General features: G+C 34.5%; 1 protein-coding gene across 5 annotated transcripts in view; it reads right to left on the bottom strand.

Moving 5' to 3' along the window:
* Positions 1-25,353, bottom strand: part of IPO11 (importin 11) — a 274,257-nt gene that overhangs the window by 161,566 nt on the left and 87,338 nt on the right. For all 5 annotated transcript variants that reach the window (XM_023729611.1, XM_004374553.2, XM_023729613.1 and 2 more), the window contains exons 7-15: positions 19,435-19,493; positions 14,059-14,107; positions 12,664-12,734; positions 10,203-10,395; positions 9,367-9,519; positions 8,223-8,266; positions 5,639-5,729; positions 3,714-3,761; positions 2,808-2,913 (exon numbers count right to left, since the gene is read on the bottom strand). In XM_023729611.1, coding sequence (XP_023585379.1) covers positions 2,808-2,913; positions 3,714-3,761; positions 5,639-5,729; positions 8,223-8,266; positions 9,367-9,519; positions 10,203-10,395; positions 12,664-12,734; positions 14,059-14,107; positions 19,435-19,493 — 814 coding nt within the window. The remainder of the gene's footprint in view (positions 1-2,807; positions 2,914-3,713; positions 3,762-5,638; positions 5,730-8,222; positions 8,267-9,366; positions 9,520-10,202; positions 10,396-12,663; positions 12,735-14,058; positions 14,108-19,434; positions 19,494-25,353) is intronic.

Consider the following 25,353-nt stretch of genomic DNA (forward strand, 5'->3'; position numbering starts at 1 on the left):
GTTCTGTAAGCCTTCATCTTAAGTAAGAATAACTGCACACCTGGAAGAGCATAGTCAATGTCACTGAACTGCGCATGTAGAAATTTTGGAAATGGTGTATCTTTGGCTATGTGTATTTTTACCAAAAAAAAAGGTTGAGAAGTTAGAGGGTTGACATGTTGTGGGGCTGTTAACTAATGTCATAAACAATATGTGCACTACTGTTTCATGAGAAACTATCTGTTCTGTAAGCCTTCACCTGAAGTACAATAAAACAAAAAAAGTTTAGCTTAACTAGTAGAGGATGTCTGCCTTGAACATTGTGCTCTTTTGAGAACTATCTGTATGGGATCAAGTTGACAGAAGCAACTCAAAAGACTGGATGACAACCTTGGGGTAAGGGGAAGAAATAACTCAGAGAAGGAGGGTGAAAATGGTTACAAAACTCAAAGAATGTAATCAGTGTCACTGAATTGGACATGTAGAAATTCTTAAATCAGTGTATGTTTTGCTGTGTAAATTCTCAAGAACAAAACAAAATAAATAATTAAAAAAAGAATTTCATACACTATAATATTTTCTTGATACTATATAAATGGCAAACTGATATATATTTATATTCTGCATCTAAGTGGAACAAGCTAATGAATAAACATTTTTAGAACATTACAACCTTAAAAGACTACCAAGCACTAGAAAGACTCAATCATTAAAGCTGAAAGAAATATAACACTGTTTTCTGCATTCAAACACTTTATAACACATCAAAAAACAAAAATTAAAGAAAGCAAAGATAGATGTAAGGATTTCAGAAAAGGGAGAGAAAACAGTGGAAATGCGGAGATGGAATTCGAGCAGTCCTTTAAGATAAACACTATCGGGCAGAAAAATGAGAAAATGTCATCTCAAGGGATAATAACTTTTTGAACAAAGTCACAGAGGTGGAAATAAACAAGACTTAAGTAAAGGAAATTTTTACACTGAGACCTTTGGGATTATCACATTGAACTCTCTATTCTGGACAAAAAGAATAATGCTCAGAAAGGTTAAATTCCAAGGACACAGTCACTTTAGGGCAGAGTTAAGATTAGATGTCAGTTTGTTCCCCAGTGTATGGTTTCTGGACCAGCAGCATCATTATCCTAAAAGCTTGACAGACGTTCATAATCTTACGCTCAGACCTAATAAATCCGAACTTGCATTTTAGCAAGAACCCCAGGTGATTTGTATACACATTAGTTTAAGAAACAATGGTCTAGACCAGCTCTGTCAACAGAAATATAACGCAAGTCAAATATGTAATTTTCAACTGTTTAGTACCTTCACCAAATAAAAAGAAACAAGTAAAATTTTAATCTTTATTTATCCCAACATAACAAAATATTGTCATTTGAACATATAATCAACACGTTTTACAGAGCTTCGGTTTTTTAAATTTAAATTAATTAAAATTACAAAGTTATTTCCTCAGTTGCACTAAGCATATTTCAAGTGCTCAATAGCCATATATGGCAAATGGTTACAGTGCTAGACAGTGCAGGTCTAAATTAAATAGCCTCAAGTGCTTAAGGATAATCAAACCACAACATCTGTCTCCTCATTAAAGTTTTCTCCCCATCAAAGGCCCACTAGCCCTGAGGGAAAAGGCAGAGTCTATCTTATTCACCACTGGCTATATATAGGACTTGGCAAATTCCAAGTGCTAAAAGTATTTGTTAATTGAATAAATGTTTGAATAACTGAATGGATGAATAGTTAGTTACTGGTCAAAATTACTTTTTACTTTTAAAGAATCTCCAGCTCTACAATTCTGTGACTTTAAATGTTTATAAAATAATCCACGTATGGATGGAATCATAGGCCTTCTGTTCATTTATTAATGTAGTCAACAAATATTAAATGACCTATTACTATACTTTAAGTATATAGGGCCACTATGAGTCAAAATCAACTGGAGAGCACACACAACAACAATTCTGACAGGCACCAAGTACACAGAAGTAAATAAACAGAACTGCATATTTTATTAAACCAAAAAAAAAAAAAAAGCTATTTGGAATATTTTCTTTAGTCTCTGATTTTAAACTCAGATATAATTTATAAAACTTTATAATTTTAATTTTATATGGATATATAAACTATAGTTTATGAAAACTGTAAAAAAAAAAAAAAAAATCCCTTGATTTTACTCATTCAGTACCTAGAATTAAAACAATAAGTAAAGTACTTACTTAAATGTATATAAAACATAAGCATGGGGCAAAGTCCTATTAAACGTTATAAGGATCTGTACTACTGAATTAGGCACCTTAATAAGAGCCTAAAGTGTGTCCAAAATGCTTTGGCCAACGTGTCTCCATATCCTACTCCACTCTCTCCCCAAATACTTGCAGTATGCTGTCTGTGGTCCCAAAGCAGTCACCCTTTGTAAATGTTATTTTAGTTAGGCTAATTCTGACATCAGGTCTAGACTCTCCTAAGCCTCCAACTGGTTTCCTTTTGTGCATATTGTCTTTCTGAGTCTCAGAGACCTCTATTTTCCCTTTCCATAAAGTCTTACTTCTTTTCTCCTGCAAACTATCTTACACAGCATCAGATACTTTCTAGGTGCCACAATTCACATTTAAAGTAAAAATAACAAAATAGCAAACCGTTTTGCTTACTTATCAGTTACAAAATTCACAAGTCTATCCCTTTCTACACTAGTCACTACCTGCTATCCATACTGTGATTTTTTCAAAAGTGCAAGCAATTTTAATGCCTTCTTATCTTCCTTAGAAAATTAATGAGGTACAATAAGCATATAATAAAACAAATTTTATACTTGCCTATTGTGAATGACTTGTAGTTCTGGAAGAAGTTGGTTTTTAAACCACTGATCAAAATCAACACTGTCAAATAGCTCATAAGCAGCTAATCCCACAGCATTATACACTGAGGAGAAAAATTGAGAAAAAAAATTTATTTAGATACTGGGCTTTTAGTCAGTTGTTATATCTTACAAATACAAAATGCTGAATGTCCTCATGTAAAAGCTAAGCATTAGGGACTATTTTGAAATATGTAATGTGTAAGGAAAAGGAAATATGCAATGTTAATAGGGGTAATTATTTAAATAGGCATTTTTAAGACATTATTTAATTTTACTGTTTTTCCTAAATATTCCTTAGTGAAAATAAAATTCTTTTAAAAATATTTAAGTCAAATTACAAAAATTATAAATTAATATGTTTCCAAATGGATGTGACATTGTATGATCTGGTCCTTGCTTAACTCTCTTCAGTTTCCTCTTTCCATCATTCCACAACCCCTTAACGTCTAAGTTCCAGTTAAACAAAAGTACTCACAATTCAAAAGTTAGCTGTGCTTTCTCCTCTTACCTTCAAGTCTTTGTACACACTGATCCTTCTGCCTGAAACCCTGTTCCCGCACCATCCCCTTGCATAGCGAACTCCTGTTTCCTGTGTTTTCACATTAGACTTCTCTAGGAGCCTTTTCCTTAGCACACAAAAACTACCTTGTATTTTTTCCACAGCACTACCTGATTACTACCAATGTTAGCATTAATCATCCTGTTCTATGCTGTAATTAATTGTTTGCTTACTTAGTTATCTTTCCCACCAGATAGCTGGTGTTGTAGCTATGCTTGTATCCCAACTCTCTAAGCACAGGACTTGCTACAAAACAGTCTCAATCTATTGAACAAATAAATGTTTCTAAATCATTTAACATACCAGCATCTTTGATTAAGAGTGCATTCATATCTTCCACATTGGTGGGCCCTAAAAAGAGAAGCATCAGTAAAGGTTAATAAAACTAATTTTTAAATTTAAAAAAATTACTTTTTATTTTAAACTCAATTTGTTAGTTTTCCAATCATATATATTGGGAATGTCATAATAATAATTCTCTGATCTACGCAGTTAATACTCTTTCCTCTTCCAACTCTAGACCTGCCTAGAGGTGTTAGATGCAGTAAGAAAACTGAGCGGATTCAGTCCAATACACAGTGATCTATTCCAGACTTTGACCTTCAGAATTGCTCTGCGATCTTTTTAGTCATCTCTTGTTCACTTAGCACAGTGCCCCCAAGGACTATCCTAAACATATTTAATTCCTTAAACCCTCTAATTTTCACAAATTGGCACTATCCCTTACTTCAAAGGCCATCCAATATCCTAAATTTGCCTATTGTCTGTAAAAAATACTCAGCTTTGCTCCGTATTTTTTATGAAGTAGCACTCTCCAACTGCATCTGGGAACTAGCCGTTCACTCCCTGTGTTTCCTCCCATTTAGCAGTGTCCTGGCATAAGTCAGAATCAACTCGATGCCAACGGGTTTACTTTTTCGGTCTTATCAGCTCTAATCTCTCTTCAAATTTTACTGCATCGACTCTCTCCTCTCTCTCTTCAGCAATTCTACTTCTTTATCCTCTTACTACTACAAACAAATTCCGGAATCCCCTGTCCTGCAGGAACTTCTCTGATGCTATCATTTCTTTGCATCACCACCTACTCAATCCTTGACTCCTTACAATGTGATTCCTAACCAATCTAATAATTTATTCTCTCAGAAGATTCTGCTGCCTTCTGCCTCTTGCAATACTTAACACTTCGGACAACATGCTCTTCTCTAGGATACACCGTCATACTGCTCTTTGTATGTCTGAGATAGTTTTTTTTCTTTTTTTTTTTAAAGAGGACCTTTCCTCTCCTCATATCACTATAGTTGAAAGTCTCAGGTTCTGTCCTTGAACCCCTTTTCTTCTACCAAGGCTCCTTACACATGCACTCCTAAAGTATATCTCCATCTTCAGCCTCTACAAATGAGACAACTGTTTTGTCTATTACCCAGACTCAAAAGTTCGGAATCATCTTTGATAATTCTCCCTTATGGCCAACAAATTCAATCAATTGCCAAAAAGTCAATCAATCAAATCATTTACTGAGTATACCAAGCACTGGATATAAAGTGTGAACAAAACAGACACAATCACCATCTCCTGAAACTTACAGTCTAGCAGAAAAGTCACAAATCATAAATAACTGTCAAAAGCTAAATAATTACTTGTGTACAAATGGTAATGATCAACTGCCATAAATTTCACTTCACCATTATCTCTTAAATCTATCATCTTCCTTCCAGTCCCACTGCCACCATTCTAACTGAGGCTAACACTTATTATTCTAACCTTTTCTCCCACTACTTTCTAGAACGTGCTCCAGATGGACTGTTTCCCCAAGCAATATACTTTACTGCCTGCTACTTGCACAGTGGTTAAGAGATTGGCTACTAACCAAAAGGTCGCCAGTTGGAATTCCCCAGCTGCTCCTTGGAAACCCTACTGGGGCAGTTCTACTCTGTTCTACAGGGTCGCTATGAGTTGGAATCAAGTCAACAGCAACAGGGGTTTTTTTTGTTTGTTTTTTGTTTTTGTTTATGCTGCTATTATACCAAAATCTAACTACATATTCCAAACTGTAATTCAAGGCCTATCTGAAATGCTACACTTTTAGGAAGGCACATTTCCTGTCTTTCTCAAATTCATATCCATTACATGACATAGGAAATAATGCATTCCACACAGTAAGCACTCAAACCATTTTAAATGAACATTAATTAAATGGATAAATTAAAGTATCACAAAATATACCTCACCTTGAAGTGTCTGCATCATTTCTAGAAGTACAGGAGTAAGAGTTTGATTATATTCATGGAATATATCTATAAATAATACTTCAGTGCAAGGCTAGAGAGGAAAAAAAAAGACAAATTCCTAATAAAAACAAAGGTATATCGCACTGAATAATTCTACACTAAAACAAAGGATACTTAATCTTAAAAACCTCAACCTTTGAAAATGTTTCTAATTCTTGATTTGTCTTTGTTCAAAAGGATCACTATTTTTTATGAAGACCACTGTGGGAAAAATCCACATTGTAATAATTTAGTTCACAACATAAAGAAAGTTTATTTAATAACTCAATCATTTTGGTACTACACATTCAAAGAATTAAAACTACAGGAGGCAAACAGTTTACTTTTTAATTAAGCATACTATAAATTAAATTATTCTGGAGCCACATTTAATTTATAGCTTCAGTACTATAAATGAGTGACCAGGAATTAATATGTTAAAAATTATATATTAGTAACAGTATAGGCAACAACATCAACTTATGAACTTAATCCACCACAGGAAGTAGTATTCTTTTAACTAACAGACACAAAGAATAACAGAATACACAGTGTTAGCTACATAAAAAAAAGATTCATTTTGTCCTTAAAAGTACAGAATCATTAGATATCTCATAATATAAAGAAATGATTCAATTTTTAAGATATTGTGCACTGCACTTAAAAAAAAATCTTATAGACATACATACTGAAATATGTACATATGAAATGTATGTCACCTCAGGGATTTCTGTCAAAATAACCCAAGTCTTAGGAGACAGGTGGTATTTATATAAAACAAGAATAATCATGAGTTGGTAAATGATAAACTAGGCTTTGGATACAGAAGATTCATGATATTATTCTATTTTTTAATATGTTAGAAATTTTCCATAGGAGAAAATTTTTAATAATTAAAATAGTGAATTAAAAGAAAATTTTAAAGCACTAATAATTTCACTGATTTACAACTGGTTTTCTATGCAAGCTTATAAACCTAAAAATAGCAACATAGCTTTTTAAAAAACAATGGACTAAATTAATTAACTAGGAGCCCTGGTGGCAGAGTGGTTAAGCGCTCAGCTGTTAACCAAAAGGTCAGCAGTTCGAAAACACCCACGGCTCCACAGGAGAAAGCTGTGGCAAGCTGCTAAAGATTACGGCCTTGGAAACCCTATGGGACAGCTCTACTCTGCCCTAAAGGGTTGCTGAGTTAAAATCCACTCAATGGGCATACAACAACAAATTAATTATGTAAACATAAGTCTTAACAGAAAGAATAGCTCAAATAACCCATTTGATAAATCGTCCTCAAAGGCAAAACACTTTCCATATCAAAAAAATTTTAAAGTATCTCATAACTAAAAGTGAGGAACCCTGGTGGCACAGTGGTTAAGTGCTCGGCTGCTAACCAAAAAGTGGATGGTTCAAACCCACCAGCCGCTCCACGAGAGAAAGATGTGCCAATCTGTTTCCATAAAGATTTACAGCCTTGGAAACCCTATGAGGCAGTTCTACTCTGTCCCACAGGGTTGCTATGAGTCGGAATCGACTCAATGCCAATGGGTTTGGTTTTAAAACTGAAAGCAATGGCCTGGTCTCTAAGAATCACACTAGGTGGTAAAAGAAAATAACTATCAGTTCCTCAAAAAGTTAAACAAATAATAACCGTATGACCCAGCAGTTCTACTCCTAGGTAGATACTCAATGACTTGAAAGCAGGAAAGCAAACACGTACTTGTACACCAATGTTCATTACGGAATTATTCACAACAGCCAAAAGGTGAAAACAACCAAAGGGTCCATGAACAAGTGAATCAATAAACAAAATGGTATATACATACCATGAAATATTACTCAGCCATAAAGAAAAATGAAGTTCTGATACATGCTATGACATGATGATCCGTGAAAATATTATGCTGAGTGAAATTAGTTAGACACAAAAGGACACATATTATATTATCCCACTTACATGAAATAATCAGAAAAGGCAAATGCATAGAGACCAAAGTTGATCAGTGATTACACGGTGGGAAGGAGTGCTTAAGGGGCACTTTTTATTAAGGGTGATAGAAAAATTTGGAAATGGATAGTGGTAATGATTGTACAACATGGTATATGCAATTAATGACACTGAACTGTACACATAAAAATTGGTTGAAATGGCAAATGTTCTGTTATATATAAATTTAACACAATTTAAAAAAAAGAAAAGGCGGCTCATAATTACAGAAGGGGCGGAAAGCATTATTTTAGTCAAAAAGCGGCAGCTTTCACTTTTATAAACATTCTCTATTTATGCAATGGCAATTACTTACCAATCAGTTTGACTGCAAAATGAAGAAAAATTCACTTTGCAAACCCAAAGTTAACAATAAGAAAAAATAAAGTTCATAATTAATTAAGTACTTTCCTCTCAAATATAGTTTCTTGCAATTATAAATACTAGTTTCCTATCTGTCTGATATAATCTTGGAATCTTCAATGGAATGTCATTCTCCACCAAGAACTATGGAAACATAAAGCTTTCCCCCATCAATCTTTCATTCAATTTAATACTTACCCTTAAACTATATTTCCAAGAATCTCCTCCTGTTTCTTCCACTGCTGCAATTAAAAATATGACAAATGATGCTCTCCAAAAATGCAATAATGATATTTCCAAAATCTCAGTTTGGAAAGCAAAGATTTGAGTTACGTCAGAATAATATTTGTGTGAATTGTTTTAAACGTAACACTAAAAGCAATTCCTGGGAACACAAAGTCTTAAACATATTTCTTTACTATATACTACATAAACCACTGTGTATCTCACAGTAACCTATCAAGGGCTTACATTCATAAATAGTCTCATTTTCATTAAAAATTCTTTATGGAGGAAAGTTCAAAGTACTTCGTCATTTCCAAATTATCTGATTTTACCTGGTATACTATCACTATAATCCTGAGAAACACTGCATTTAATCATGTTTTCAAAGTTAAAATGATTAGTCACATTCTCCTACCGAAGTTTACATTTAAAATGAAATACTTCGACTTTTAAAAATTTTAGGGACTCAATGCTTCATGCTACAATATTACATATACTGCATAAAGAAAGCAATAACACGATTTTAACTAAGAGAAAAAGCAAACAAACAAAAAAAAGTGCATCGTGGACTGGAATGATTTATCTTTTAAATGAATTAAAATTATTTTTAAATAACAAAAACAGGAAGATAAGCCTTCCAAAAAGTTTAAGGCATTCTTAAAATAACAGGAAACAAACTATACAAGGTCACGCAGCCAAACGGATGAATAAAGGTTAAACTCTAGCCTATGTTCCACCATGGCAAAACAATTCACACAGGCACTTTACTTGACAAACAATTCTTTGATTTTCTATAGCAAGAGCCCTGATACATTTATTTTACCTATATTTTTGTTTTGAAATATATGATATGGTTGTTAGAGCATGTAAAAATTAAAAAGGTCTTTTTCTGGACAAAATTCTGTATCATATTTGAACAGGCCATTCATTTTCTGTTTGTCAATTTTTTCCAACAGGTAACAAAGAGAGGATGATAAGTTAGTTTTAAAAAGTCAAGACTCTAGGAACAAATGTGCTATATTAAGATACAATGTTATCATACTTATCAGTCAAATAGATGAAATCTATTTTTGATAAGGGAGAAAAGCAATACTAGAACTAAAAAATTAATTCTTACTAAAGCCTTCTGGATCTTCTTCCCACATTGTTAGTTCTTCTTCAGTTAGTAGAAAATAATGAGACACTAATCTCCTACAAATCTCTGTCAAAGTGGGATATGTGAAAAATGCCATCTTAATCTTATGAGCTTCAAGAGTTTCAGGGCTACTATCTACAAAAATAAAATTTCCAAGTTAATTGTACAGCCAAATAGTCTATTCAAGTACAATTACATAATTTAAATAAAAAAATACATTCTGGAGGAAAAGATATATTTATGTATAAATTTTCATTTTTATTATTAACAAATCTCAAAGACACTCTCTCCCTTATTCGTACCACACCCACAACAGCCATGTCTCTATCTTACAACTACAGTTGGTATATTACCATGCTGTATTATCACACCATATTGAAGTGGCTTACTCATGTCTCTCTTTCTTTCAAGACTGCCTCATTCATCTTTGTATACACATGAAAGAACTCCAAATAATTTAACAAACAACGTTTATATAAACTCAGAGAAAGTTTTTAACTGTTCAAATGAATACAACATATGACATGACCTACAGTAGTTACTGTAGTATTCAACTTGTAAAGTTCCTAAATGTTAATTGCTCTTCTCTTGTGCCCCAAAACAGACAATTTACTAAATGCACTGTATGGTTTTTAAAAGCTGGCATTCACATAATAAAGACTCTAATCATAAACTCTATTTTATGTCCCAGAGACATTTTATTTTTTCAACTAAAATGACTAAATTAAAAAAAAAAAAAACTATATAGTAATAGCAACTACTTCACAATTAGATTAAAATAATGAAGTGAAAAAACAAAATTACCAGTAAAGCATTACCTTCAAAATTTTTTGATGGCTTATAAGCGTAATTTTTGACAATCATCTTAATAAGATTCATGCATTGGACAATGAATCGCTCAAATGTAACCCCATCACCAACTTCTGTAAAAACATAGCTTACAGAAAATTCCAGTGATCTCTGAATTAGAGGAGTAAATGAAAATGGATGCTGGTCCAGGAAGTCCAAAAGCTATAAAGAAAAGACAGAAAATGTATTTTTCCCCAATTTCACATTGGAATATAATTATTCCGTAAGTATACCTTATGTTATAACCTTGCTAATAAACCTTTAACAAGTGTTGAACCTTAGTGGGGAATGTATGCAGTTTTACATGTAACAGAGCATTTCTTAGGCTATATCATATAATGTAGATTATATCAAAATATATCTCATAACAAGAACTTTCCGTTACTTCAGGAACAGGTCCAATATAGACCCACTTCGTATTTAATTTGATAGGAATGGGTAAATATGATACAAAAAGTATAGATATATAAAAGATAGGCCTTTAAAAAGTAACAGGTACAGGGAAAGAATTAAAAAATTATCCTGCCTTTACTGCAAGAACTGTATTTCGGTGTATCAAATAGTTGATGAGGGAGATTTCTTCTTTACAGAACTCAGCTAATAAATAAAAAAGGAATAATAGAATTAGAATGCCATCATCTTATAATCCCTAATCAAACAATGGATTTAAGCAATGATCATCAATGGCAGCTAAAATCAATTGGGAAAAAACTGCTGAGGAACTGTATAATGGATGGTCACTCATCAATCTTAGTCACACAAAGAGAGATAACCAGACACTGTGCCTCCTGACATGAAGCAACAGGAAATACACAGCACCACCTATAAATTATTCTTGCCATTTCCACCCCTCCACCCCCCGCACAAAAAAAAAAAGAAAGAAAAAAAAAAGCCCGAATGTGATCGAGTCTTTAATTATAAATTTATAAGAAATACATGGGCATTGGGAGTGAGGAGAAAGGCACACATTAACATGTTAAACAACACATGGAGATGTAAGCAGTCAAATCCAGAACACATGGAAATGACTCACTTCGTCAATGAGGGAACATTTCCCTTCCTTATCAAGGGAAAAAATAAGACATCAAGGGAACTGATACTACTTGGGTCTTGAGTCAAACAAACCAACTATAAAAAACTTATGAGAGAATCAGAGAAATCTGAAAATTGACTAGATATTTAGATTATATTAAGAAGTCATTAAAAACCAGTTGCCATCGAGTCAATGTGTGGTTCAGGGTAGAACTGTGCTCATAGGGTTTTCTTTTTTGTGTGTCAATTCAACTTTTTACAGGTATACAACTTATTGACAGCAATTACAATAATCAGCTGCTCATACAGTTTTCAGTGGCTGATATTTTGGAAGTAAATTGTCAGGCCTTCCTTCCTAGGGCCTTCGGATGGACTCAAACCTCCAACCTTTCAGTCAGCAGCCTATCACATTAAACCATTTGCACCACCCAGGGACTCCAAGAAATCATTACTACTGCCAATGTTATAATGGTGTTAAGTGTTTTGTTTGCTTGTTTTAAATCTCTTATCACTTAATTCACTATTTTAATTAATATTTGCAGATAATACTATACATGCTATCTGAGATTTGCTTTAAAATAAAAAGGGGCACAGGGACACACACATATAAAACAGGATTGACCATGAATATCTGCTGATAACTGCTGAAGCTGAGTGATGACTTCATGGGCGCTCAGATACTCAGTTCCCTGTACTTGAGGGTATATTTGAAATTTTCCATTTCATAAAGGTTTAATAAAGCTGCAGAGAACACAAATATGAATTTTTACCTAACATTATTACCTTAAGAACTAAAAGAACTGAAAAATACAGTAGCTCGACAATCAATGTTTTTTTTTTTTTTTTCAATAAACCATCTAAAAGATACTTTTTCAATTTTACTTAAGTAATTGATACACTGAGCAGGAACTGACAGTAACAGAGATGCAGGCAGGTGTCAGTGATGTACCCTAGCATAGCCCAACGGACTAACCACATCACTCTGTTTTACTTGGCTTTGTATTTTTGTTTTTAATTTAAAGGATCTGAGTCAGTTTTATTCTGGATCTTGGAAGAGTAGGTGGGCTTCTGCTGTTAAGGCTATTTTGAACGTTTAAGAGTTGAAAAATTAAGACAACTGAAACTGAAGGTCACTGCTACCTAACCACAAAAATAAGAACAATGCATTTTTGTTCCTTCTCTCCCTTACCAGGGAACCCAAAATCCTGTTACTGAGTCTTCAATAAAAAAGGGAAAACAGGCTAAAGATTTAGATATTCCCACCTGTCTTCAAATACCTATTTTAAAGCAATGCAGTCCCCAAACCAGGTATGGTTACAAAAATGTCATTTTCCTTACTAAATATGAATATACACACCATATTTGAGAAAACCTACTTAAGGTAAAAAGAGAACTTACCACTTTAGTAAAAAGAATGATGGTCTTTTCCAGTCTATCTCTACATATATTGTCAGTACCTATACTTCTACCTGCAGAAAATACATTTGAAATATTAGTTACAAGTGTATGAGTTTACAATGAAGACAATGCCAAAATGTTTTTTAAAAATCCTACTGTATTATTTATGCATATACTGTAATAATCATGCATATTTTGCATCATGAATTCACTAATGTGCATTCTCAGCTCTAAACAAATAAACCATTGAAAATAAACTCTTTAAAAACGAATACCAAGATTTGTACTTTACAACACAATAGTCCTCAGTACCATATTTCACAAAATTAACCCTAACATATGAACTGAGCCCATTTTAAAATAATAGACATACATACAAGATATGTGTATATTTTGTACACACACACATTCATTTGAACAAAGGCTCTGTGCCTCAACTTTGATCTAGAAGTAGAAGGTGTATAAAACAAGATCCCTATCACAAAGGTGCTTACAATCATATCAAAGAGAGGAGTATAAACAGACTACCAGTATTATCCAAAACAAGTATAAATGCTAAACTCTCTTACACATACATTAAGAGGGCTGTAGAAATTCAGAGAAGTGGAAAATAACTGAGGCCTAAAGCATACAATAAAAGTTAATTTCACTTGAGCCTTGACACCTGCAGGCATTTGAAAAAAGACAAACCCTATGAATGAGGCACAGAAGAAAAAACTGGCAAAGAGAATATGTGTGTGTTCATGCAACTGATTTGACCCTAACAGAGTACAATGTTGAGGTAGGGTTGTGAAGGGATGGTAAGGAGTAGTGTATTACAAAGGCTCTAAAAGTAAGCCAGTGAAGGTTAATGAAAAAAGGAATTTACAAAATGAAAGTATCATTAAAGGAAACTTATAGCAATACATAGAATGTACTAAAAGAAAGAGAGTTTAAAATCTAAGCACATTTGGCACATAGTTTGCACTTAATCAGTATTTATTAAACGTATGACTGTCACGGATATCTGGCTGAAACAGGGTGGTATCAGTAGAAGTACAGAGAAAGGAATGGACACAAAATAAATTTAAAAAAAAAAAAGTTTCCTTGGTACTCAGGACAAGATAGGTTTATGAAGACATAGCTAAGATTCCAATTAACTCCAGAGAATTATCAAGGTACAAGATAACTAATTTTAACTATATCCATCTAATTAAGGAATACATTTCTAATAAAAATTTACTTTAATTTAATAATTATATATCTAATATCTTTCCAACTACCAAGAGTCCACCCAGATTGATCAATAAATGGGGCACTTGGTCAAAACACTATCTCTAAATTTGCAAATGCAAGGCAGAAGTCATTCATTCATAAGCATTCTACCGTAAAAAGTACTGTTGTGTGAGTACTTACTGCAATCCAGAAATTGTTTTAGACGTTCAAATATTCCAAGTAAAAAACCCTAGAAAATAATATTTTTTTAAGTGTCTCAATTTATTTTGTTATAAACATTTGCCTTATACTTTTTCAGGGATATTAAAACATAACATCCCTGAAAAAAAAATAGAAAAATAAGTTAGAGAAAGTAAAATATATTTCACCATTATAAACGAGTCTTCCACAAGAAATGTAATATTTCATCTCTTTACCCAGTTATCTAAATCACTTTGCAATAAATAAAAAATTATTTATTAAGCATTGTTTCATTAAATATTCTCTATTCTCCTTACTCTGCTTTATTTTTCTTCACAGCGCTTATAATCCCGACTTACTGTTTGTCTTTATTATCTGTCTCTTCCCACTAGAATGAAAGCTCCTTGAGATGCAGAATTTTGCTCTGTTCTCTGTAATGTCCCAGAATCCAGGAACAGTGTGTGGCAATAATAAACACTCTAATTAAATAAATATGTGGTACCAATTACTTAAACTGCTGCTTCATGGGCACTGATTGTAGATCCAAGTAAAATGAAGTCCTTGACAACTTCAATATTTTCTCCGTGTATCATGACGTTGGCTTTTTGGTCCAGTTATGAGGATTTTTGTTTTCTTTATGATAATGTGTAATCTGTACTGAAAGCTGTAGTCTCTGACTTTCATCAGTAAGTACTTCAAGACCTCTTCACCTTCAGCAAGCAAGGTTGTGTCACCTGCATACTGCAGGTTGTTACTGAATCTTCCCCCAATCCTGATGTGATGCCTCATTCTTCTTCACATAGTCCAGCTTCTCGGACTATTTGCTCAGCACACAGATTGAATAAGTACAATGAAAGGATAAAACCCTGACGTACACCATATGTACTTTTACATATACATCTATGTGTGTGTGTGTAGTTTACTGAAATAAAAACAAAGGGATAGTGAAAAACTATTAAAAATTTTACTAAGAATTTAAACTTCCTTGTATAAATAAATTTTGGTGTATAAAAAACATAAAAGATAACAAGAATACTGTTATGTGTCTTTTTAGCAAAATGCACCCCATTCTATCACAAAATACTGTATGAAGTACTTCCTGAGGAATGACTAACTGGAATAAAATACATTTCTCTATGTCCTTAGAAATACACTGTTCATTCACCAATTCTTTAGTTTGAGGACAAATCAACCCTGGTGGTACAGTGGTTAAGTACTCGGCAGCTAATCAAGCATTTAAGCGGTTCAAATCCATCAGATGCTCTGCGAGAGAAAGATGTGACAGTGTGCTTCCAGGAAGATTACAATCTTGGAAACACCTTTGGGGCAGCTCTATTCTGTGCTAGAGGGTATGAGTCGGAATCAACTCAATGGCAACGAGTTTGGTTTATTGTTTTTTTTTTTAATTACCATCTAAAGACTTAGAGTCTGAGATTTTACTTGGAAAATCAGTTTTGTGATCATTAGGGTACAGAATGTTGCTATCAGTCTCTTTAAGAGCACCCATCTTCTGTTCTATCTAAAAATTATAAACGTATTTCTCTGCCATTTCCTTCTCTTTTGTCATTTTGGGCAGCAAATGAACAACTCTAAATTTTCTAGTGTGTTAAATGAAAGCTAACAACAGAGTAAAGGGATGGTATCTCCAGTCTTCTTTTATTATCATCTTGAAAGCTGATGCAATACACTGGACAATGCAGTAAAAAAAACCGCAGGACGACAATTTCACCATTGCACCTTCTGGCAACATCATCATTCTTTCATGTTCATACTATTTCAGTCTTTTTAAGCTTATGTGGGAAAAAATTATAATAATGAGTGATGATAAAATAATTCCTAAAATGATAAAACAGCAAAATCTTTCAATATAGGACAAATAAGATAACTAAGATCCTATAATGTATCCTAAATTTATAAAATGTACCAATGGACCCATACAGTAATTGCAAGATAGAATGAATTTTATTCTTTTTTATGAAATAAGTAAACATTCTTTTTGTCCCTTTGAAGGTCTCTAAAAAAGAACAAAAGTCATGAAATATCAATAATTACAAACAGCTGAACTGCTCAAAAAAGAAATTAAAAACTAAAATTAAGTCAAAAGGATTCTAATGGCATACCAAAGTTTAAGGATATGGATAAGGATTTTAGTGGGCCAGCAGATTTCCAAAAATAACGTTGTAAGTTCAAATGTGTTATTTTTAGGGCAGAGTATCTATAGCCCTCATGATATGATTTGGGACTGGCAACCCAAAAACAGTTAAGAATCAGTAACTATTAAAAAAAAAAAAAAACTATCAAAAAATGTCCGGTCAAGATTCAAATCCAAATCTGCCTGTCACCAGAGCCCAAAAATCTCACCACTAACATACACTGTTTCCTTAGCATTTTTAAGGCCTGTATTTTTAAGATCCTTACGTTACTTGAGAAGTTGTCCCTGTTGTTGTTGTTAGGTGCCATTGAGTGAGTTCCCACTCGTAGCGACCCTACGTACAACAAAACACCGTTCAGTCCTGAGCCATCCTCACAATCGTTGCTGTGTTTGAGCCCATTGTTGCAGCCACTATGTCAATCCATCTTGTTGAGAGTCTTCCTCTTTTTCACTGACCCTCTACTTGACCAAGCATGATGTCCTTCTCCAGGGACTGGCCCCTCCTGATAACATGTCCAATGTATGTGAAACGAAGTCTCGACATCTTCCTTTCTAAGGACCATTCTGACTGTACTTCTTTCAAGGCAGATTTGTTTGTTCTTCTGGCAGTCCATGGTACATTCACTATTCTTTGCCAACACCATAATTCAAAGGCGCCAATTCTTCTTGGGTCTTCCTTAATCATTGTGTAGCTTTCCCATGTATATGAGGCAATTGATAATACCATGGTTTGGGTCAGGCGCACCTTAGTCCTTAAGGTGACATCTTTCCTTTTTAACACTTTAAAGAGGTCTTTTGCAGCAGATCTGCCCAATGCAATATGTCATTTGAATTCCTGGCTGTTGCTTCCATGGGCACTGACTGCGGATCCAAGTAAAACGAAATCCCTTACAACTTCAATATTTTCTCCATTTACCATGATGTTGTTTATTGGTCCAGTTGTGAGGATTTTTGTTTTCTTTATGCTGAGGTGTAATCCATATTGAAGGATGTAGTCTTTGTCCCTCACTTATTAAAATTTTATCCACTTTCTAAATAAGTCAATAAACCTTAAATACTGTATACAACAAAGCATTTACAATTGAGTAAAGACATATAGTTTCTATAGACAGTAGGAGGGGGACTCTGAAGGAAAAAGAATATGCTAAAGACTTTCAAAATACTGACAGTATCCACTAGAAACCACTATTCCAGCTTGTAGGAATATGAATCAAATCAATTCGCTTTTGCTGAAGAAAACAAATATGAACATAATCACTTTTAGTTAGTATAATTTTAAGAAACTCAGAATAATATTACAATTAAAGATAATTACTGAGCCTTTTAACATACTGCTCCTAACATAGCAAATATTCACTCACTCAACAAATAATTATGGAACGTTCACTATATGGCAAAGTTGGTTCCAAACTCTGAGGTGAACAGTGAACAAAACAAACTCCCTGCTTTCAGAGAACAGAAATTCTAGTGAGGAAATTGAAGGGGAGCTGTCCAGTTAATTTTTGGAAAATCTTTTTGGCAGTATAGCAATATGTATAAATTTTAAAATGTATAAGTATTTAAAATTCAGGTTAATTTTTTATATATCTTCTAGAAATTTGGTAATATGCATCAACAATATTTTAAATGTACATACATGTTAACACTTCCATTTCTAGGAATTTATCTTAAAGAGATAATTAGAGAAGTACATACCGACGTATATACCAAAATGTTTATTTTAGCATCATTTATTAGCAATTAAAAACCTATATGTCCATCAATACATAATTGGTTAAGTAAATTATAGATATTCCATATTAATTTTCTTTTTTTAAAAAAGTCTACTCACAGTAATGATATAGATGTGCTATGCAATCATTAAAAAACATGACATATAATGATATTACTGACATGAAAAACTATCCATAATATACTAAGTTTAGGGAAAAAAAGCAGGTAAGGAAATGGTATGTAGAAAATGCTATCTATATATAATTTTTTAAATTTATATAAAATTGAAAAAGAAAATACATGTAAAGAATATGTATGAGATGTCTTAAAGGACACTTACAAGCTTTAACAGTAGTGATACTCTAGACAGTGAGATTTTAAATGCTTTATTTTCAAGTGTCCGTATTTTTTAACTTTTTGAAAAATAAACATACAGCACTTTTATAGACAAAACAGCCATCACAGTATAATGATGTATATTAGTGATTTTTAAACTCTTTTAACAACAGAACCATTATTTCTACCACTCTGATACACAAAATACGTTAAAGTTAAAAAACAAAATAAAACAACAGACAGAACGGCTCCAGTCAAATCTAGAAGGGCAGGCCCTAAGACTCAATTAGATATACCTTTTTCCTCAACTGTTGAGCAGACCCCAAGGCAATCCACAGAAAGCAAAGATTTAGCTGAGCCAAGCTCACTTTGGGAACAAATATAGACCTGAGTAAGTATAATAGGGAGCCCTGGGGCACAGTGGTTAAAAGCTCCAATACTAACCAAAAGACTGGCAGTTCAAATCCACCAGCCCCCCTCCTTGGAAACCCTATGGGGCAGTTCTACCCTGTCCTATAGCATCACTATGAGATGGAATCAGCTTGACGGCAACTGGTTTGGTTGTGGTTTATTAAGTATAGCATAATCCCATTTTGTTTAGAAAAAGAAATAGTAGCTATATATGTTTGCATAGAAAAAAGTAGATGGCTATATACCAACAAAGAATATAGACCACAACTTGTAATGGTCTTATGAATGGGGTTTTTCCCTCTTGTGTGTATTTTTTTTTAACTAATTGCAAAGACCATGTATTAATGTTATGATCAGAGAAAAAAAACAATTAACTTTAAATATATAAAAATAAAAGGGCCAAATAAGTCTAAGATATAACTATCTATAATCTGCCTGATTGTTATAAATAATATCCAAATCCATAAGAATGTGAATATTCAATATACCATTGCTTCTTGAGAAACATCATGGGCCTATTTCCCCTCTTTTATCCAACAGCCAGTTTGATGTAGTAAAAACGGACTAGAAGTCTAAAAGTACACTATAACATACACAGAATGGTAAAAAAAAAAAGGAAAAAAAAAAACTAGGTGGTCAGTTAACAAAAACTTTTAAATGAATGCCAAGTAGTTCCACAGTGAAAAACAAAAAGCTTAAGAAATTTCAGGAAAAATATCAAACACTTTCAAAAGTCACAAAGAATAAATTACTTCTATACTTACCATCACTTCCATATTCTTATGAGGCTCCACAAATCCATTAACAGTTAACTTACGCAGCACTGAAAAGTAAAACCAAGCTTTACTTGCATCTTATTTCTTTCATATTTTATCCTATTAAAATCACAATTATAATACAGACTCAGAATTGCGAACTCTAATCAATTCTGGGATTAATCTAGCTTAATCCTCATTTAGTAGATAAAGAAAGGTAATCCCTTGGAAATGTGGTTGGATAGCTAGTGAGAAAGATAAGGCCCAGTTCTCCTGACTCCTAAAAGCAATGTTCTTCCAACTTATCACAACTACTTGTGTTTCTAAAATCATACTGCAAGATTTAGTTTAATATATATAATTATTAGTACTTTTCATCTGCAATAACCCCTTCAGATAGAAACTAAGAAGGCTACCTCCATAAACTTTAAGCTATGACACGTGAATGACCAAAAAGGTTCATTCCATTTTAGAATACATTAATGGAAATATAGTATCTCCTCAAAAGGAATACAACAATTCAACTACTCTGTCACATGGGGTCATTATGAGTCAAAAATCAACTCGACAGCACCTAACAACAATACACAGTTATTAAAACATTCAATGGTATTATATTCTACTCTATTTCTAAATCTGGAATAGACTGTAATTGCTCAGTATTACTCTGTATTTTATGAGTAATACTGACAAACTGGTGTAAACAAAGAGAAAACCAAAGTAACAGATTTAAAGTCAGATCTAGATTTAAATCCTAGCTCCATCATCTACAGCTGTATTAATTTGGGCAACTTTTCCAGATCTCACTTTCCTCATCTGTAAAACGTGAGTAATAAGTTCTACCCTGCGTGGTTACTAAGAGTCCTGGTGGCACAAACATTAAGCACTTGCTTGGCTGCAAACCGAAAGGTTGCCGGTTCAAATTCACCCAGCCGCTCTGCGGGAGAAAGATCTGGTGATCTGCTCCCATAAAGACTGTTGTTGTTGTGTGCCATCGAGTAGATTCTCACTCATAGCAACCCTACATATAACAGAATAAAACTGCCCCATAGGGTTTCTTAGGCTGCAGTCTTTAAGGGAGTAGATCACCAGGTGATTTTTCCTGCGGAGCTGCTGGTAAATTCGAACCGCTGACCTTTCAGTTAGCAGACGAGCTCACTTAAGCACTCCACCACCCGGAACTCCTCCTGCAAACATTACAGTCTAGAAAACCCTATGCAGTCATTCCACTCTGTCACATGGGGTGACGAGTCAAAAACTGACATGACTGCACCTAACAACAAAAACAACAACACATGGTTATTAAAAGATTCAGTGCTATAATATGTACAACACTTAGCACAATTCAGCAACAACGAGGATGATAACAGCATTATAGAGTCTAAAAAATTTAAAGGCATTTCACTAAATGAGCATTGCTATCTATATAACTAAAAAGTTATCATTCAGATAGTGTTCATGGGGTGAAGTCTGAAAGTAGTGTATTAAAAGTAGGTTTAGAATGTGACTGTCCATGAGACCTTCCATTTGACACCATCAATAATATACAACTAAGAAGTTATTGTATCATACTAGGAGATAATAGTGTTCAATCTGAGTTCCTTATTCTGGATAAGCTCTTTCTCACCACAGAATTTTGGTCCCCACTACCTAGAAGAATTCTTTCTCCATTCAGTAGCCTAGTTAACTGCCACTTATCCTTAAAGATCTTGGCTCAAACATCACATTCTCAGCAAAGTCTTTCTTAACCATATTATCAGATACTATAAAATTGTAAAGCCCCTCACAGATATCATTTTACAGGTATTTGGGTAATCATTTTATTATCTTTCTCCCCCCAGTGCCAAGCACCTGTGACTTTGTTGAATGAAATAACGAATACACGCATGTCTAAAGGATTCTAAATGATCACAAGTTAACAAAAACTCTTGCCATAAGTACTTCTTAAATCATAACAGGACAGAAATTTATAGCTGGACAGAATAATAAGTACTTTAAAGGAAAACACAATTTTCCAGGGGAGGATATCTTACAAATGATAATGTCTATTTAAGACCTTGAGATGGAAAGGTATTGAAAACTTCAAAGCAGGCTGATATAGAGTAGAGCTGTTGCATCCTTTTTGTCAGGAGTTAGGCTTTCAAATCAGTAAAGCAGGGGGAAAAAAAAAAAAACCTACAGTCAAAAGTACTCTGAAAGAGGCAAATGTATAGAGAAAGATTTTATTAGTGGTTACCAGGGATGGGGCAAGGGGGAGGTTACTGCTTATGGAGTACTGAGTTTTGGTTTGTGTCAATGGAAAAATTGCACTCATTAAGGGTAGGGCTGCACAGCCGAGTAATGTAATTACTGTCAATAAGTTGTACACCTGTAAAAAGTTAAACTGACAAAAGTTGTGTGCTAGATGTATTTATAATAACAAATAGTAACCGCTGAGGCTATTTATGTACAACCAAACACCTCATGGGATTTGGTTCCTTGGTCTGAATATTTAGGGTCATGGTTTCATGGGACATCCCAGCTAACTGACCTAGTAACATGTTTAGCGTTTCTATTCTACTTCCTAGTTCTTAGTGCCTAGGGGCTTACCAGAATTCAAGCAAACCCTCCAAGGCGCAACAATTGAGCTCTAATCACCTGGAGCAACAGAGGAAGAAGCAGAGTCAGAAATAGGAGGAGAAAATGGAACGTGTGGCTAATTGCCTCCATGAACAACTGCCTCCTTTGCCATGAGACCAGAGGAACTGGATAATGCCCAGCTACCATTACTGAACATTTTGATCAAAGATTCCATAGAAGAATCCTGATCAAAAGGGGGAAAACACAGAACAGAATCTCAAATTCTCATGGACTCCAGACTTTCTGGAGCCACTGAGGCTGGATGAACCCTGAAACTATTGCCCTAAGATAATCTTTAAACCTTAAACCAAAAATATCCTCTCATATCTTCTTAAAACTAAACAATAGATTAACTTAACTAGTAAAAAAAAAAATCAGCCTTGAGCATTATGCTCTTTTAAGATCTATCTACATGTGATCAAACTGACAAGAGCAACCTGAAAGATTAGAAAGGAACCTTAGGGGGCAGTGAGTTTATGTTAATGGGGAAGGAACAACTCAGAAAAAGAGGGTGAGAAGGATTACACAACTCAAAGAACGTATTCAATGTCTCTGAAATGTATATACAGATACTGTTGAACCGGTTTATGTTTCTACTGTATGTGGAACCCTGGAGATGAACTGATTAAGAGCTATAGCTGCTAATCAAAAGGTTGGCAGCTCAATGCACCAGCCATTCCTTGCTTTTTTTCCCCCCGGCTCCATATATTCGCAACAACAAAAAAAAAAATTAAAACCACAGTAATTTAATAAAGTGACTTTTGTCTTATTAATACAATGAATTTTAAATTATTTTTTGGAAAAAAAGAACTCTTAAAGAGTCCTTAAGTTAATCATGAAATACAGAACTATAATCACAGCTTGGTATACACACCCTTTCATAATCTTCTCTAATTCTTTCTTAGTCAACATTTATCTAAGGTCCTTTAATTTGTTCCTCAAGATGGTAACAAAACCATCTCTGCTCACCTGCCTAATCATCTGTGAAATGACTTATACTTGTCAACTGTCCTTTAAAATTATTCACAGGTTTTTCCACAGGTTTCACCAAACGTGCTAACCATTTAGAGTTTGATTGCATCTACTGTCTGATTAATATACCAGTGATTCATTAGGGCACTGCCAAGACTGTGTGTTGAGATTCCAAGTACTAAAGTGATTATGATAAAAGAGCTTATGAATAAAATTGAGAAAGATGAAAAATAAGCTGTAATAAACAAAAAGTAAAGGCTACCTGAGATCCAACTAAGAACAACACACTAAAAGAACCTTAGCCATCAGGACAGGAGAGAGACTGGAAAAAAAGGAAATGAGACAAGTGTAAAGCTAAAGTGTAAAAGTTTTCAGAAGGAAAGGAACAAAGGTATACATTCATCTAGATAAATAACTGAGCTCAGAGAAGGTGAAATGGACTTATGATAAGGGAACAATTACAAGCACAACATAAGAACACACAGGTCCATGATGGCATCCCATCAACCACCTTCTAAACTTCAAACGAACCTGACACACAAACAAGAAAGATGGAGCTTCTCAAGAAGATAAGAGGAGGAAGAGAGAACTCAACCAAATATTAGAGGATAAAAGTTTAGGAAAATTAGCTAGTCAATGATAAGGATAGGGGCCCAGATGGAGAGGTGTAAATTAGAAGCCAAAACAAAAAGTAAGCATTTGAAAGGAACACATTAAAAGCCTCAGTAATGCAAACGCTACTGCTGTCAGATGTCATCTAGTCAGTTCCTACTCATAGAGACCCTACGTACAACTGAAAGAAACACTGCCCAGTGCTATGTCATCCTCACAATCGTTATGCTTGAGTCCACTGTTGCAGCCACTATGTCAAGCCATCTCGTTGAGGGTCTTCCCTCTTTTCCACTGACTCTCTACCGAGCATGATGTCCTTCTCCAGGGACTGGTCCCACCTGATAACATGCCCAAAGTACAAGAGATGAAGTCTCGACACCTTTGCCTCTAAGAAGCATTCTGGCTGTACATCTTCCAAGACAGATTTGTTTGTTCTTCTAGTAGTCCATGGTATATTCAATACTCTTCATCAACACCATAATTCAAAAGCATCTATTCTTCTCCAATCTTCCTTATTCATCGTCCAGCTTTCTCATGAATATGAGGCGACTGAAAATACCATGGCTAAGGTCAAGTGCACCTTAATCCTCAAAGTGGCATCTTTGCTTTTTAACACTGTAAAGAGGTCTTTTGCAAAATAATGATGAATCTATGAAGCATCTTATAATATGGATGAAACTGGAGGACATTACGCTGAGTGAAACCTGTCAATCACAGAAGGACAAATATTGTATGAGACCACTACTGTAAAAACTCATGGAAAGGTTTACACACAAAAAGAAGCAATCTTTACTGTTTACGAAGGATGGGAGAGGTAAGGGGGGAATACTAAATAGGCAACAGGTAAGCGGTAACTTTGGTGAAGGGTAAGACAGTACACAATACTGGGGAAGTCAACACAACTTGTACAAGGAAAGGTTATGGAAGCTCCATAGACACATCCAAACTTCCTGAGGGACTGAACTGCTGGGCAGAGGGCTGTGGGGACCATGGTCTTGGGGAAAACCTAGCTCAACTGGCATAACGTAGTTTATAAAGAAAATGTTCTACATTCCACCTTGGTGAATAGCGTCTGGGGTCTTAAAAGCCTATAAGCAGCCATCTAAGATACTCCACTGGTCTTACCCCTTCGGGAGGCAAGGGAGAATGAAGAAAACAAGATACAAGGGAAAGAGTAGTCCAAAGGATTAACGGACCACAACTACCACGGCCTCCACCAGACTGAGTCCAGTACAACTAGATGGTACCCATTTCCCACCACTGGCTGCTCTGACAGGGATCACAATAGAGGGTCCCGGACAGAGCTGGAAAAAAATGTCGAACAAAATTCTAACTCACAAAAAAAGACCAGGAGCTGGAGAAGGATGTAGAACAAACTTCTAACACACAAAAAAAGACCAGATTTACTGGCCTGACAGAGACTGGAGAAACCCCGAGAGTATGGCCCCCGGACACCTTTTAGCTCAGTGGTGAAGTCACTTCCGAGGTTCATCGTTCAGCTGGGGATTGGACAGCCCCATAAAACAAAACGGGACTAATAAGACACAGAAGTCCAGGGAAAAGGACTAGAAGGCAGGAGGAGACAGGAAAGCTGGTGATAGGGAACCCAAGGTTGAGAAGAGACAGTGTTGACATGTCGTGAAGTTGTTAACCACTGTCACAGGGCAATATGTGTACTAACTGTTCAATGAGAAACTATTTGTTCTGTAAACCTTCATCTAAAGT

The sequence above is a fragment of the Trichechus manatus genome, unplaced genomic scaffold (genome assembly GCF_000243295.1).
Source record: "Trichechus manatus latirostris isolate Lorelei unplaced genomic scaffold, TriManLat1.0 scaffold00029, whole genome shotgun sequence".
Lineage (NCBI taxonomy): Eukaryota > Metazoa > Chordata > Mammalia > Sirenia > Trichechidae > Trichechus > Trichechus manatus.